This window comes from Danio rerio, chromosome 4, assembly GCF_052040795.2.
Source record: "Danio rerio strain M-AB ecotype USA chromosome 4, GRCz13ab, whole genome shotgun sequence".
Classification (NCBI taxonomy): domain Eukaryota; kingdom Metazoa; phylum Chordata; class Actinopteri; order Cypriniformes; family Danionidae; genus Danio; species Danio rerio.
This window is the reverse complement of record NC_141024.2, coordinates 72,104,051-72,122,459: the sequence shown is the minus strand read 5'-3', so window position 1 is coordinate 72,122,459 and position 18,409 is coordinate 72,104,051. Positions and strand designations below refer to the sequence as shown.

General features: G+C 35.1%; 1 protein-coding gene across 4 annotated transcripts in view; it reads left to right on the top strand.

Annotated features, from left to right (window-relative positions):
• Positions 1-18,409, top strand: part of ptprr (protein tyrosine phosphatase receptor type R) — an 87,313-nt gene that overhangs the window by 37,576 nt on the left and 31,328 nt on the right. For all 4 annotated transcript variants that reach the window (XR_015484038.2, XM_087249925.2, XM_087249926.2 and 1 more), the window contains exon 5: positions 13,124-13,473. Coding sequence is in view for 3 of the 4 variants with exons in the window: in XM_087249925.2 (XP_087106051.2) it covers positions 13,124-13,473 (350 nt within the window). In the remaining variant the exon portion in view is untranslated. The remainder of the gene's footprint in view (positions 1-13,123; positions 13,474-18,409) is intronic.

Below are 18,409 nucleotides of genomic sequence, written 5' to 3'. Positions count from 1 at the left end.
AATGTTTATCCTGCATTTTATATATATATATATATATATATATATATATATATATATATATATATATATATATATATATATAATGTATAATCATTTGGTGAGGAAAATGGAATGGGGTATATGCCGAAGCATGCTAATAGGACTTTTAATTTGCCAGTAACCTGGGTTAAGCGCTTCCAGCGAATTGAATGCCAATGCAAAATCCGGTGCGTTTAAGGTCTGTTTTCTTTAAAAATCAGCGATCTCCACTAGCTGAGTGATATCCGATTTAAAGTGGGTCTCAGATTGTACAAGAAGCACTGCATTAAACTACATTCCCCCCCCCCCCATATCTTTATGATATGAGCATTTATTTTACCCCAGTATATTCAATGGCGCTTCTGCGTTAGCCTGCCGATTCTGACGGGCGCGTGCGAGCAAACGGCTTTTTGTCTCGTTTTACGCTTGAGCAACTAAATAAATGCTAACGTTTATTTAACTGAATGTATTTTAATGACATTACAACATCGATGCTGAATAAGGAACCGTATAAAATGGAAAAAAGTTCACAATAACAGGTCACCGGAAGTGTATCAGCATGGGAACAGCCTCATGTAATTATACTTTTACTACTTCATACTATTTCAGTTGCGTTCAGAACATTGACATGTTGATGAGGAAATTAATATGGGGGGGGGGGGGCGCAAAACTTGAGTTGCGCCCCTGTATATATATATATATATATATATATATATATATATATATATATATATATATATATATATATATATATATATATATATATATATATATATATATATATGTATGTACAGTATATATATATATATATATATATATATATATATATATATATATATATATATATATATATATATATATATATATGTACAGTATATATATATATATATATATATATATATATATATATATATATTTATATATATATATATATGTGTACAGTATATATATATATATATATATATATATATATATATATATATATATGTACAGTATATATATATATATATGTACAGTATATATATATATATATATATATGTACAGTATATATATATATATATATATATATATATATATATATATATATATATATATATATATATATATATATATGTATATATATATATATATATATATATATATATATATATATATATGTATATATATATATATATATATATATATATATATATATATATATATATATATATATATATATATATATATATATTACTGTTATTGTTATTATCATTATTAATATTAATAATTTACTAATTCATATTATTGTTAAATTGTACACCATTTGATTCATATTTATTTACTTATTATATAATTTTTTCTATTTTATTAAAATTGGCCTGCAAGTTTACAAAGTTAATATAATATGAACTTTAAAGTTCTAACTGGCTGCAAAAATCAGCAAAACAAAAAGCATTTGCAACACTTCCTAAATCAGCCAGAGTTGACTGTGCCGAATATAGTGGCCCACATATGTCTTAAGATAACTGGGCCACATTTGCACCTACACGTGTGGAGCCACTTTAGGTTCATTAACGTTCAACACCCAGACGATACGCACTGTTTTAGTAATTGTAAGAAAGACTCGAGCAGAAGCCGACACACAGGATATGAGGCAGCGAGAGAAAGAGTCATTGCTGAACGGATGTGTTGTGGCAGAGGAAGCTGCATGGTTTCCTCTGGCGGTTTTAGCCCTTTAAAGGGATCAGCGCTGCCATCTTGGTCACACCTGACCCTGCGCTCTGATTGGTGGACAGTTGCTCTTGATGTTTCAAAGCGGTCTTAAGTCAGGAGGTGACCTCGCAGCCTGTCCTCAGAGCACCCGCTCTCTATCTGATGGACTGAAGGGCTTAAGGAATAATTAGCATGCTAAGCTGTGAGCCGCTCGCAATGACAGAGGCTGAAGCGTTAGCATTGTGATGCTGCGTACGCTCGGGAAAATGACTTTTGCCGCATGTTTAAACTATTTATTTAATATGAGTCTAAACAACACAACTTAAATGTGTAAAACTTGACAACATGAAGGAATTGTGTGGTGTTTTTTAGATGTAGGACAGGAGAGCTGTAACTCTGATCCACCTTCACCTTCATGGGTGTTTCCCAGTGCTGGTTTGCGGCTGGAAGAGCATCCGGTGTGTAAAACATATGCTGGATAAATTGGCGGTTCATTCCGCTGTGGCAACCTCTAAAAAAATAAAGGGACGAAGCCGAAAAGAAAGTGAATGAATGTTTAGTGACTGTCTTCAGAATCTATTTTAGCTGGTTGAAAGTCTCTTCACTTCCTGTTTGCGTTTATATCAACGCAGTCTCACGGCAATTCGTAACTTTTTGACTTAGTGGCTAATTAATAGGAATTCGTTCGATCTTATTCGTACAATTTAGTATGATAAATATGTAAATGTGTGATAAATATTTATAAATATGTGCAAAAACAACAACCTTTGCTATTTTAAGCAAGCACAATGAGAGAGTAATACTAGTTTGCTCAGTTTTGTTACGTTATTTTCTTAGTTCATTGTGATGAAATGAGCAGATTTTAAATGTCCTTTTCTTTTCAATCATGTTTGTAATCAACCTGTAAAAAAGACGACAAAAAACACACTTTAGAGCCATTTATTTATTGATGGGGTTTTCATTTATTGATTTATTCATTCATTTATTGTTGTTTTATTATTATTACTATTATTAGTATTATTATTATTATTATTACTACTATTATTATTTTTTATTACTATTATTATTTCTATTAATATTATTATTACTATTATTATTATTATGTTTATTATTATTATTATTACTATTATTATTATTATTATTATTATTATTATTATTATTGTTATTATTGTTATTATTACTACTACTACTATTGTTATTATTTTTATTATTATTACTGTTATTATTATTGTTATTTTTTATTACTATTATTATTATTATTATTATGTATTTCTACTATTATTATTTTTATTACTGTTATATTATTATTATTATTATTATTATTATTGTTATTATTATTTCTACTATTATTATTACTATTAATATTAATGCTATTATTATTACTATTATTATTTTTTATTATTATCACTACTTTTATTACTATTATTATTATTGTTGTTGTTGTTGTTGTTGTTATTATTATTACTATTATTACTACTACTACTGCTATTATTATTACTATTATTATTATTATTATTTATTACTATTATTATTATTATTATTACAGTTATTATTATATTATTACTTTTATTTTTATTTTATTACTGTTATTATTATTATTATAATTATTATTATTATTATTATTTATTATTATGATTTTTATTACTATCATTATTACAATTATTATTATTATTACTATTATTATTTTTATTACTATAATTATTACAATTATTATTATTATTATTATTATTACTAGTATTATTATTTTACTATTATTTTTACTATTATTATTATCATTATTACTATTATTTTTGCTATTATTATGATTACTAATATTATTAATATTATTGTTACTATTATTATTAATATTGTTATTATTGCTATTATAATTATTCCTATTATTATTATTATTATTACTAGTATTATAATTATTATTACTAATATTATTGTTGTTATCACTATTATTATTATTATTATTATTAATATTACTATTAAAATATTTTTACTATTATAATTATAATATTATTGATATTATTGTTATTATTATTATTATTATTATTATTATTATTACTACTATTACTCTTATTATTACTATTGTTATTATTAGTGTTATCACTATTATTATTATTATTATTATTATTATTATTATTATTATTATTAATGTTACTATTAAAATATTTTTACTATTATAATTATAAGATTATTATTATTATTATTACTCTTATTATTACTATTGTTATTATTATTGTTATCACTATTATTATTATTATTATTATTATTATTATTACTCTTATTATTACTATTGTTATTATTATTGTTATCACTATTATTATTATTATTATTAATATTACTATTAAAATATTTTTACTATTATAATTATAATAATATTATTATTATTATTATTATTATTATTATCACTATTATTAATATTATTATTATTATTATTATTATTATTATTATTATTATTATTATTTCCTTTATTTCCTTTTTTTAGCCAGGAGATCACATTAAGACAGACAGAGATCTCTTCTTCCAGTGAGACCTGGTCAAGGAGATTTAAGATTTCAGATTTCAATGTTTTAATTCAACCCTTTCAATAAATGTATTATTAACCATAGATATTTATTTTATCAAAGGAAAACAAAACCATCATACAACGTAAAACAATGATAAAATCCCATTCCCGGAAAAAAAAAAGTGATGCGTAATTTTCTTCTGTAAGAACTAATAGCGAGTGACATCATGATCTCTCTCGTCTCTCTCTCTGCAGGCCGAGAGTTATTATCAACTCATTTTATCATCTTAGCAAAACACACACACACACTTTTAGTGGTCATCCTCAGCTTAAGCAAAACACCGCTCCTCACGTCAACGGAAACCACTTTTACTGACAAAACCACCATATTTCAACATAACACAGTCATTTACCCCCCTTTCTAATCTTGCTCAATTCTGATTGGTCAAACATGGCGCATTCTTAAAGAGACAGTTCACCTGAAAAAGAAAATATAAGCTTTATTTAGAAGATATTTTGAAGAATGTTGAAACCATTGACTTCAATAATAGAAAAAAAAACAGGTACTACGTTAATGAATGGTTGCCAGTTCTTGAAAATATCTTCCTTTGTGTTCATCAGAAGCGGAAACAGCTTCAGAACAAGAATTTTCATCTTTGGGTGAACGATTGATTTAATTTAGTAGCGTGTGCATTCAATCTGAGTTGAATGGGTCAATCAGGACATTTCTAACCATCACACTCACTCAAATCTAGATTATTTAATAGGATTTCTGAAGTGCGATAATGAGAGCAGACGCACAGTAGGTGTGAATCGAGACTGGCGATCAGCTGAGATGCTGTTACAAAAATCCCGAAACCACACCAGAGCGCAATAACGGAAATTAAGTGTTGAGATACAAACTTTAGGGGTTAGTTCACACAAAAATGACAATTTCCTGTTAATTTATTATAGATGTAGGTGCCTTTTTTTCCTCAGTTGAACAACATTTTGAGCCGAATCCGTGGTTCTTGAATGATGACAGGCTTTTTATGTTAAAAATAAATGCATATTAATGAGTCCAAATCAATAGTCGTGGCTTCTGATGACACACTGAGGTCTTATGAAGCAAATCGGTCACTCTGTGTAAGAAGCTGAACCTTATTTACAATATTACTAGCTTTAATCCACAGCCTGGTCTGCCAGGTATCACGTGTGAACAGATGCGCATGTTTGAATGTAGTCCTGTCTCTTTGAGGACCAAGGCGCGAGGGCTTGTGGCGCAATCCTCAACATCTATCAACAAACTGCAGAACTTTTCAGTGTGTTTCGTCTTCTGAGGCGCAAGTCGTTTATTAAATAAGAAAAAAGGCCCACAGTGGCTTCTTCTACTGTGTACACTGTTGTTATTACTGTTATTATTATTGTTATTTTTTATTGCTATTATTATTATTATTATTATTATTATTATTATGTATTACTATTATTATTATTTTTATTACTGTTATATTATTATTATTACTACTACTACTATTATTATTACTATTATTATTATTATTATTACTACTACTACTACTATTATTTTTTTATTTATTATTATTATTACTGCTGTTATTACTATTAATAATATTATTATTATTACTACTACTATTACTAATATTTTATTATTACTATTATTATTATTATTACTATTATACTACTACTATTATTATTATTATTATTATAATTATTATTATTTATTACTGTTATTATTATATTATTACTTTTATTATTGTTATTATTTTATTACTGTTGTTATTATTATTATTATTACCATTATTATTTTTAATACTACTACTATTATTATTACTATCATTATTACAATTATTATTATTATTGTTACTGTTATTATTATATTATTACTTTTATTATTGTTATTATTTTATTACTGTTATTATTATTATTAATATTTTTATTACTACAACTATTATTATTATTATTACTATCATTTTTACAATTATTATTATTATTATTATTATTATTATTATTATTATTATTATTACTAGTATTATTTTACTATTATTTTGACTATTACTATGATTACTATTACTTTTACTAAGTCGTTTATTAAATAAGAAAAAAGGCCCACTGTGGCTTCTCCTACTGTGTACACTGTTGTTATTACTGTTATTATTATTGTTATTTTTATTGATATTATTATTATTATGTATTACTATTATTATTATTTTTATTACTGTTATTATATTATTATTATTATTATTATTATTATTACTACTACTACTATTATTACTACTATTATTATTATTATTACTACTATTATTATTACTATTGTTATTATTACTATTATTATTATTATTATTTTATTTATTATTATTACTACTGTTATTACTATTAATATTATTACTATTATTACTATTATTACTACTACTACTACTACTACTATTATTATTACTACTATTATTATTATTACTATTAATATTATTACTATTATTATTATTATTATTACTACTACTACTATTACTAATATTTTATTATTACTATTATTATTATTATTACTATAATATTATTATTATTATTATTTATTACTATTATTATTATTACTGTTATTATTATATTATTACTTTTATTATTGTTATTATTTTATTACTTTTATTATTATTATTACTATTATTATTTTTATTACTACTAATATTATCATTATTACTATCATTATTACAATTATTATTATTATTATTATTATTACTAGTATTATTATTTTACTATTATTTTTACTATTATTATTGTTATTATTATGATTACTATTATTTTTGCTATTATTATGATTACTATTACTATTTCTAAGTCGTTTATTAAAAAAGAAAAAGGGCCCACAGTGGCTTCTCCTACTGTGTACACTGTTGTGTGTTCAGAGATGCTCTTCTGCAGACCTCGGTTGCAGCGAGTGCTTCTTTGCGTTGCTGTTGCCTTTCTATCAGCTGGAACCAGTCTGGCCATTCTCCTCTGACCTCTGACATCGACAAGGCATTCGCGCCCACAGAACTGCCGCTCACTGGATATTTCCTCTTTTTCAGGCCATTCTCTGTAAACCCTAGAGAGGGTTGTGCGTGAAGATCCCAGCAGTTTCTGAAATACTCAGATCAGCCCGTCTGGCACCAACAACCGTGCCACATTCAAAGTCACTTAAATCTTCCTCCCCATTCCGATGCTCGGTTTGAACTGCAGCAGATCGTCTTGGTCATGTCTGCACGCCTAAATGCATTGAGTCGCTGCCATGTGATTGGCTGATTAGAAATTTGCGTTAACAAGCAGTTGGACAGGTGTACCTAATAAAGTGGCCGTTTAGTTTAAGTCTAATACACATCTTTAGCTAATGAGGATTGGAAAACGATAACAAAATGTTCATTTTTGAGTGAACTATCTTCTTAAAATACTACTTTGTAGGTGATAATTTAGTAATAAAAACCATTTAGCAATATATATATATATTAAATATATTGCGTTATTATGAACGGTGGTGGATCAAGCGGTATCATTTTCATCTTGTTTTCTACGTATACTAAATGGGTCACTGGACCGAGCTGAGCTCAACCGCTGAGTCTGAGTGTAGGAGTATCAGCTATTGGCGGTTTATGGGGAAACTGTTAGATGAGGAAGTGTTGTGCCGTTCTCGCAGTGTGACGAAACGTCCTGCAGTTAACTGTTGACACAAATAGCTGAGAGAAAGACATCAGAAACTCAGCGGAAGAGCCACCGTCCACCCCTGTCAGCCAAAAGCAGCACACTGAGACTGAAACTACACTTCAGACTCTTGTCAGATCAAGCTTATTCGAGATTCATTTGCCCTTCAGTATTGCTCTGAAATCTTCCTCTTTGTTAGTTTCATTGGTGATTTTGTTAGTTTTAGTTTAATTTGTGTGTGAATGAGCAGTATCATATGTATTTATTTATTAGAAGGTTTATTTAACAGGGTCAATGCAATATAACATTGCTATAGTTTAAAGCAGACCATGTTTCACATATAGACTTTTAGCCAAAGAGCAATGTAGGCCTTAGTTAGGCTTTTATACACTAAAACAGTACAAATATTAGGGATGCACGATATATCGGAGGCCATATCGTTATCGGCCGATAAATGCTATTTTTAAGATTATCGTTATCGATCCGATGTCTAAATTTGGCCGATATCTTTAAGCCGATAAATTACGTAATTGTTGCCACGCACGCGTGGGCGGAACATGTTCAGACTTGTTTATGGATCTCTCCACACACTGATTATTCCTTCAAAGTCTGTCATTTCTTCACGTGGTATTGCTGTGCATTAATAACTCAGTAAGTAACCATGTTCCTTATCATTGTAGATATGTTTGATTGAGTGCCATTGTGTATTTTGCTTCAAATCGCCTCAGGAAAAAATATTACATATGAAAGCCTTTCCTGCTCTGTCTCTTTGTTGTGTTAGAGATAGCAGGGAGATTTACTTATTACTCCAGGGCCGAATAACATTAGTTTCGGGGTGAACTCTTTTAGTTGCAGCCGGGGAATGAACGAAGACCCGTGTAATTTGGTCTCATTGCGAAAAAAGCGCACCTCTTTTGTGTCTCTCCCTCTTCGCTTCACACACACACACACACATACACACACACACACCAAACTGACAGCACACGTGACGCGCTAAACAAAAACTTTACAGAAGGTTTTTAATCTAATATAATTGTTTGTTATTATCAACGCGTTGGTTCCCATGTGTTGTTGATGTAAGATTGTATTCAGTTTGATCGGAATATTCATATGGATTATAACAAGCGCGAGTGAGAGCTTTCACCGCGCGCGCGCACACATTCACATAGATCTGACAGCCTTCACACACACATAGATCTTGAGCCTTCACAGATCAACATGGGAGAGCCTGGGTGCACCGGTCACTGAATCCAGCATACGGGCCACACGTTCTGTCTTTATATTCTGCTCTGTGTTTGTCATAAAGTCATCTGAGCTCAAATGATCAGGTTTGTATCAAAATCCGAGGGCAAATCTGCACCCTCACAGTGGTTTATCATAAACTTTTCATCGAGAATTTTCCCCGTGATTGACAGCAAGAACGAACACAGAAGCGTTGATGCTACGTGTTCAAAAGAATCTAAAACGCCATATACAATGAATTTATGTCGCATTTTCTAAAATAATACATTCTGTATCTAGCTTATCACTTGCACTGTGGCTCTGAACTGTCAAAACACCTCTAAAAAAAGGCTTTTTCAGACAAGACATATTTGTACACATGTACATTACTGTAACACGTTTTATTCAAGAACATTTGAGCTGGTTTTAGTCCTTAGCTCTTTCATTTTCATTTTGTTTAAAATATATTTAACTTGCTTGTTGATTAAATCCCATTTTGTTATTTGACCTTCTTAATTTTTATGCCACAGTCAATTTGCATGTTAATTTGCTATGAAGAAAATGAAATAATGTATTTTTTGCATGCTTCTTTGTGTGAAATCGTGAATATAGGTCTATAATCACCTTGCAATTTTAAAATCATAGCTTTTTTGCTTTGAGTATAGGCTATTCAGTTCAAAAGAGTGGAGTTTCAGCTTTTATGAAGTTTGCTGTATAAAAATAAAACATTTTGAATTATTTATAATTATCGGCCTATATATATCGGCTATCGGCCTCCAAGTCTTAAGAATTATCGGTTATCGGTATCGGCCAAAAAATCCATACCGGTGCATCCCTAACAAATATCTTATCAAATGTTGTACGGTGCATCTGGAAAGTATTGATAGCGCTTCACTTTTTCCACATTTGTTAATGTTACAGCCTTTTTTCCAAAATGGAGCCTTTGCTCAATACTTTGTTGATGCACCTTCGGCAGCGATTACAGCCTCAAGTCTTTTTACCACAAGCTTGACACACCTGTCTTTGGGAATTTCCTCTTTGCAGTTCCTCTCAAGCTCTATCAGGTTGGATGGGAAGTGACGGTGTACAGCCATTTTCAGATCTCTCCAGAGATGCTCGATAGGATTTAGGTCTGGACTCTGGCTGGGCCACTCAAGGACATTCACCGAGTTGTTGTGAAGCCACTCTGTTGATATTTTGGCGGTGTGTGTTGGTTCATTGTCCTGCTGGAAGATGAACTGTCGCCCCTGTCTGAGCTCAGGAGCTCTCTGAAGCAGGTCTTCATTCAGGATGTCTCTGTACATTGCTGCATTCATCTTTCCCTCTATCTTGACTAGTCCTCCAGATCCTGCTGCTGAAAGACATCCCCTCAGCATGATGCTGCCACCACCATGCTTCACTGTAGGGATGCTATTAGCCTGGTGATGAGTGGTGCCTGGTTTTCTCCAAACGTAACGTCTGGTATTCACTCCAAAGAGTTCAATTTTAGTCTCATCAGGACCAGAGAACAGTGGCGTAGCGCAAAAGGTGGAGGCCCCCCTGCAGGGATCACTGACGGGGCCCCCTGATGATAGGGGTGGGGTGAGGGGGTGGGGGGGGGGCAACAATGCGGGGAAGCCTTCACAAACTGAGGAGCGATCACAAAATGAGGAGCTATCACAAACTAAGGAGCGGGAAAGGGGGCGGGGTGGAACGACAACGTGGGGAAGCCTTCACAAACTGAGAAGCGATCACAAACCTAAAGCAGCGAGAGCGTCAAAGTAGCTAGAAGTCATTCATTTCAATAAGAACCGGTGGCGAGAAACAGCACGGCGCGCCTTCTCCAGTGTGGGCGTTGAGGAGAGTTGATATCAAGTCAACTTTATGGCATGAGCTATGATGCGGTTCGGCGGCAAGCAATCAGAATGAAGACGTCCACCGCTTAAGAGGAGTTCAGAGAACACAGACCTGTGAACTTTGCGGTTTCCGGATTTACAATTATTGAAAATTGCGACGACGCAGGGCCCCCTAATCACGCGGGGCCCGTCCGCTACGCCACTGCCAGAGAATTTAGTTTCTTATGGTCTGAGAGTCCTTCAGATGCATTTTGGCAAATTCCAAGCAGGGAGTGTCTTCCATCTGGCCACTCTACCATACAGGCCTGGTTGGTGGATTGCTGCACAGATGGTTGTCCTTCTGTAAGGTTCTCCTCTCTCCCCAGAAGAACACTGGAGCTCAGACTGAGTGACCATTGGGTTATTGATCAACTCCCTGACTAAGGCCCTTCTCAACCGATAACTCAGCTTAGATGGCCGACCAGCTCTAGGAAGAGTCCTGGTGTTTCCAAACATCTTCCACTTAAGGATGATGGAGGCCGCTGTGCTCATTAGAACTTTCAGAGCAGCAGAAATTTTTCTGTAACCTTCCCCAGCCTTGTGCCGAGAGACAATTCCTTTGCCTTCATGCTTGGTTTGTGCTTTGACATGCACTGTCAACCCTGGGAGCTTATATAGACAGGTGTACGCCTTTTCAGATCCTGTCCAATCAACTGAATTGACCACAGGTGAACTCCAATGAAGCTGCTGAAACATCTCAGGAATGATCAGAGGAAACAGAATTTACCTGAGCTCAATTTAGAGCTTCACGCCAACGGCTGTGAGCAGGCTTCACAAACCAGCCGTAGAAAACACACTCTTTCATCTCTCTGGCACTTGTTTTGCATATTTGCACCAAACACTTTCGTACAATCACTCCATATCTCAAAAACATTAATAAATCATTGTGCATTGATGAAATGTGCCTCATAAAGGTGAGTGGGCTTGACATACCACCTGTAAAACAACTCTTCTCTCTTGAATCACTGAATGCCTTCTTAATTGTAAGTGGCGTTGGACAAAGGCATATAATATAATGTTTACAATATGATATAACATAACTATATAAACATAGGGCAAAGCAGTGGTGCAGTAGGTAGTGCTGTCGCCTCACAGCAAGAAGGTCGCTGGTTCGAACCTCGAACTTCTGTTTGGAGTTTGCATGTTCTCCCTGCGTTCGCGTGGGTTTTCTACGGGTGCTCTGGTTTCCCCCACAGTCCAAAGACATGCGGTACAGGTGAATTGGGTAGGCTAAATTGTCCGTAGTGTATGTGTGTGTGTGTGTGTGGATGTTTCCCGGAGATGTTTTGCGGCTGGAAGGGCATCCGCTGCGTAAAAACTTGTTAAAAAAAGTTGGCGGTTCATTCCGCTGTGGCGACCCCGGATTAATAAAGGGACTAAGCCGACAAGAAAATGAATGAATGAATGAATGAATGAATATAAATATAACAAAACAAGGGTGACACAGTGGTGCAGTGGGTAGCGCTGTCACCTCAAAGCAAGAAGGTCACTGGTTCGAGTCCTGACTTGGTTGGTTGCCAATGCTGTGTTGAGTTTGTATGTTCTCCCTGTGTTCATGTGTGTTTCCCTGGGTGTATGCAAGAGTGTACGGGTGTTTCCCAGTGATGGGTTGCGGCTGGAAAGGCATCCGCTGCGCAAAACATATTCTGGATAAATTGTACTGAAGAAACGTACACGTCTGAAGTGGGATAAATGCACATCATATAAGCGATTCGTTACTTTACTTTAAAAAACGTGAGTAAATCTGATATAAGTTGTAACTGTTAGGTTGATTTTTAGATCTGTCGGTTGATCTAATCATATTTGTGAACAACGAAACACTTTCTCTTTAGTTAATCTTTATTTTTAGCTCATGTGCAGATGCATTCAAAACCCAAATCTGAGCTTCTGTTAAGTGTAAATACACTGTAAGCAAACTTGTGGACTTCAAAAAATTAAGTCAACTTGATTATAAACCTTTAGAGACTGTTCATCCCATGCTGAAAATTCAGTCTGAGGAAAAGTAAAAAGGGAGTGAATATTGATTTACGGTTGAGCTATCCCTTTACTACTTGAACAGAGGAGAGTAAATCCACCAATTCACCATTAACAAGGAAGAATCTCAAATCTTGAGTCCTATCATGAGATTTAACTCATGACTTGCGCTGTAATATTTCTGTTCCTCAGGTGCTTTACCGACTGAAGGAGAAGGAAGTCTTGGATCAGCAGCTGAAGGACCCGTCCCCGCCCAGCCGGGACGTCCATCTGGCACCAGTTCCTGTTCACGGCGCACAGCCCCCTCTGACCCTCAAGAACAGCATGGTCCAGGCCAGCCGGACATCCAAACCCAGTGCCACCTATTTTCCCAGCAGCACCAACGCCCCATCCTGCAACATCAGCATCCATCAGACCCCCTCCAGCGGGACCACGTCAGAGCCCCAGTGCCCGTCTGGCCCCCCAGCAGCTGAACTGAAACCCAGTGTCTCCTGCACGCATTCTCCATTCAGGATGAAGCCTGTCGCCGGCCTGCAGGAACGGTGCGACCTAATTTAAGTGATTATTTGGCTTTTTAGGTTTATTGACTATTTAAAGGGGGCCTATTATGCCAAAATCACTTGTATAAGGGGTTTAAACACAGTCGTGTGGAAAAAGTGTGTGAATATAACCAGCATATAATTAAAAACATTTAATAATTCTATTGTTTATAATCAGACCGTCTGCAGAAACACTTTGATTGACGTTCTCCCTTTGTACGCATCATCAGAGGGGGAAAGCCCCGCCCACTAGTGACCATTTCTCTTTTATTAGCATAGACCGCCCCGAGTGAGAAGCAGCCGTCCGACATTAGAGTTCTGAATCTGCCGCATAGCTCCGCCTTCTTTTGAAAAGAGCACACTCTCATTTGAATTTAAAGCGACAGTCACCGAAATGCCACAATTCACTTCGATTGGATCACAGCCTTAAAGGGTCCGTTTTAGAGAGATATAAAACATTATTAGGGGTGGTATTTTGAGCTGAAACTTCACATAAACACTCGAGGGACATCAGAGACTTACTTTACATCTTGTAAAAAGAGGCAGAATAGGTGGCCTTGGGGTCCTGTTTGGCACTTTTATAAAGCAAGGATGTGATTCTTCCATGTAACTACGTATTTTCCGTGCTCAATCGGGCGACGCCTGTAATTTGCGTAAATCCAACGTTTTGTTTTTTTTGAGGGGTGGCGCTGTCTCCATCGTCCATCGTCGGACGTCTTTCAGGGATGTAATTGTAGATTTACCTAGGCTACTGTGTAAATAACATAATGATATTGTGTAGTCCTGTAATGTGACGAAGCCGCTGAAGCCCTTTTTGAAAATACCGGTAAATTCGTTCTGGCTATTTTCCGGCAAGAGAAGTTGGAACATTACCGGTAATTTGCTGGAATGCTGCTCATTGTGAGAAGGAAGATTGCCGGAAAGAGCGCGTGCACGTCTAGAACGTGCTGACGTGAGACGTCTACCTTAGCCAATCAGAACAGTCAGACGCATTCACGTCCGCGCGGTTTATGAGAATAAAAGCCTTTGAATGTTAGTCAGATAGCGTTTATACGTTTCTTCTTGATGCCAACTGTGTAAATAATTATCGATAGGAGGCTTATGATGAGCCGTTGTTTGTTTACCTTCAAGCTCTGCCTCCTTTAGTTGCTTGACGCGTCGTGTGTCCCCGTCAAGCAGCTCTTGAGATGTACATATCATGTACATCTCGACATGCGAAAGTGTTAATCTCTATGTTTTCATCGAAGTTGTTCACAATACTGATCCATCCACAGAGTTTGTGATGTAGTCAACTGTTTACAAATACAAGCGCAGCCGTTTAGAGGTCATTTCTGGTTAATGATGTCTCGGTAGCAGCTCACTGAGGACACCTGCTGGTTACAAGGGATATTGACCAATTATGTAAACAAAAACAAATATATTTATCCTTACATATTTATATTTATTGTGTTCATGCTTGGTGTGAAGTCTTGATTTTGTTTTAGGAGTTACTAGAACATCCTCGGTGGTTCGAAAAACTCACATCGTTTATTAATTTACATTAGTACAATGGACCCTTCTCACATTTTTAGGTTTCTCAGTAGAAGTCGTCATACTTGGTAAACGTAGAGAGCAGGGATTGCGAGAGTATAACAGTTATAGATTTTTGTATTTCTGTTCGCTCAAATAAAAGAAGAAACACTCCGTGATAGTGTTTTCAAGACTTTAGAAAAACAAAAACAAAAATAGAGACCGATAACGGCAGCCAGAAGAGAAAACTGCCTAACCTACAAACACCTCGCATATTCGTTTATTCGTTTTTTTGATGCAAAGAGGATTGACCTCTCGACCTTTCGAGGAATTGAGATGCTGATGATGGTCATGTACTGCACAAGTCAATGAATATACAGGACGCCCCGGCTAATGCAGCCGGTTAGCCTAGAACCTCATGGATAGGTGCAGATTTTCATCTGTTAGGAAGTAAGTAACTTTAGCCGTACCCTGTTTGGCAGTCTTTTTGAACATATGTTCAATATTTTGCCATAATGACGCCGATGCCTGCCTTTTCTGCCTCTCTTGCTCTTTTCGACCCACAGTGTTACCGTACGTTCACACAGAAAGCGGCGACAGCGTCAAAGTAGCCGGAAGTCATTCATTTTCAATGAGAGCCGGCGGCGATAAGCGGCGAGGAGCAGCACGGCGCGTCTTCGCCGGCGTGAGCGTAGAGGAGAGTTGAAATGAAGTCAACTTTATGGTAATGAGCTATGACGCGGTTCTGCGGCAAGCAATCAGAATGAAGACGTCCACCGCTTGATAGCAGTTCAGAGAACACAAACCTGTGAACTTTGGTTCCGACCACAGTTGTTCCCAAGGGTTTGATTATTGCGGTCGCCGGATTTCTAATTATTTCTAATTTTTTTCCTACAGGAACATACTTTAAATAAGTTACTGGCGAGTTACTGATGTTCATTAATGTTATATATTTATCTTAAAAAAGCGTGAATCTCACGCGATGTGACAGTACAAAACGTTACTGCTGCTTCAGGATATTTCAGACATATGGACACATATTGGATAAATAGAGCAAAGCCACACCACACGCAACTTGATCTTCCATTGTTGTATGAATTTGATAAGAAGTGCGCAACATTTTCACGCTAGAAACATGTCTTATGCAGGAATGTAACTGATATGCTGCAACGGCTCCTTTAAATATGAGATCAATGTAGCGAGTTTTGACGCTCTCGCCGCAGGAGCTGAAGGCAGAGAGCGTTGTCGCCAGGGCGGCCAGAGCGACCTTGGACGCTCTCGCCACTTTCGGTGTGAACGTACGGTTACTCAGTATGGATGTCGCATCAGATTCAAATATTCCCACTCAGTGGGTTCTGTCGTGACTCGCGTCACATTATTGTGGCTTTGAGGCTCTATGGAATTCGAATTACTGGCCAGAGTTATTTCAAATTAAAACAATATATATTAAACACAAATATATTATATTAATTATATAATAAATATCAGGGCTCGAAATTAACCTTTTTGCTTGGTAGCACCGGTGCACCTAACTTTAAAAATGTAGGCGCATCAGCCAAAATTTAGTCGCACACACCAATTATGAGCACCGTTACAACACGTTTTATACAAACATATTTATTGTATTTGAAATCAACACTAATCAAACTAACAAGCAAAAAGATATATATATATATATGCAAGCGTGAGGAAAATATGTCTCATCGAAATCCCGTTATCACAAGAAAATACATTTTTATAACAGAACTGAGTGAGCAAGATACACGGAGCGCTCACCGGTCCCCCGCGCACTGCTTGAATGAATCTGTTAACGGTATAACTGTGCTGTCTGATATTGCACTGATGTTTTTGACACATACTGTACCTTATTATATGCAGACGTCATGTTAATAGCAATACCGTTTTTTTCATGAGTAGCGATGGTGTAGCCTACGTGGTGTTCAATTTGACATATAGCTGCCCCTTGCACGGCGGACAGCATCTGGCGATTATATGAAGGATTAAACAGAAGCTCTTGTGCTAGATGTGGCAAACATTTACCTGAAAACTCCATCCCACAGACTTTTCATAGCGGACTTGAAGACAACGGAAGTCTTCTACTCTTGGAAAAGTGTAGATGGTGGAGTAACATTCAGCACATGGTCACTAATAAGATGTGTCATTATTTGTAACTAGATGGTTTCTAAAACAAAATCTGCCAGCGTTATCTTCATTCTCATCTTCAGCGCTTTAGTTTTAGAAGACGCTGACTGAGTGATTGACAGCTGATATTAACCAATCATTCGCGTTCAGTGCTAGAGCAGTGGTGGGCCAATAAGAAAAGCGCGAAGGCGCGGCAAGCATTACGGACTTGGCTTTGTTTACTGCAGCAAGTTGACATGACAACTGTTTTAATCCATTCCCGAGCGCCGCGTTTCGCGTTTCAAGTGCAGTGAACATTTTGCAGTAAAAACTGGTCGCACACAACAGTTTTAAGCACTTGCAGAAATGCTCCCAAATATATTTTAAGGTCGCATAGATAAAATTTCGGGCGCATATGCGCCCAAAATGGTCGCAATTTCGAGCCCTGAATATATTATATAATATTGAATTACATAAATTATTAAAAGGACAAATTCTAGGCCTCGTGACTTTATGACTTTAGTTTGAGTTTAGTTTTAGTTTTTCTGCCAGACGGAATCTGCTGACGTTTTTTTGTTATTACTGCTGAGAATTTTGTAAAAAATCGTAACTAAAAACTTCATATGTGAAATAAAAAGAATAGCTTTTTGACTATTATTTAATGTTTACAATGCAAATCCATCTAGATCCACTCTCATATAATATCTCTACTAAAAGGCAGAACATACTACTGTACAAACTGCATTGTGCATAAATCAAATCAACACTTTCATATTAGTCAATAATATTACTGTAATTCATTTAAAAACTGAATAATTATTAATTTAAGACTCAATCATTTGCACTCAAATTCTTACTTATAAGCTTTGATCTTATTCTACATCCCTAATCTCACCCAATACCTATCTTAATAACTGTTAGCACGCAGCTAATTAGCAGTTTATTGAGCTAAGTGAAGTTTCAGAAGTGAAGTTTATGTATAAACAAATTTCGAGAGGATCATGTGCTTATGATTGCTAGCAGCTGACCCGCATTATCCAATTCACTACGATCCAATCAGATGACTCCTTAACTACTTTAAATACCCTGGGGTTTATTCCACTGCTATCTTCGTTTCCTCCCCTACTCCTCCTTTTTAGACGGGTGACATGGTCGCCTCACAGCAAGAATGTCTCTAGTTCCTGGCTTTACCAAAACTAGCAGACATTTCTGTGCGGAGTTTTGCACTTCTCCCCGTGCTCACGTGGGTTTCCCCCGGGTTCCCCGTTTTCCTCCCACCGCCTAAAAACATGCAATTAAGTCAATTGAA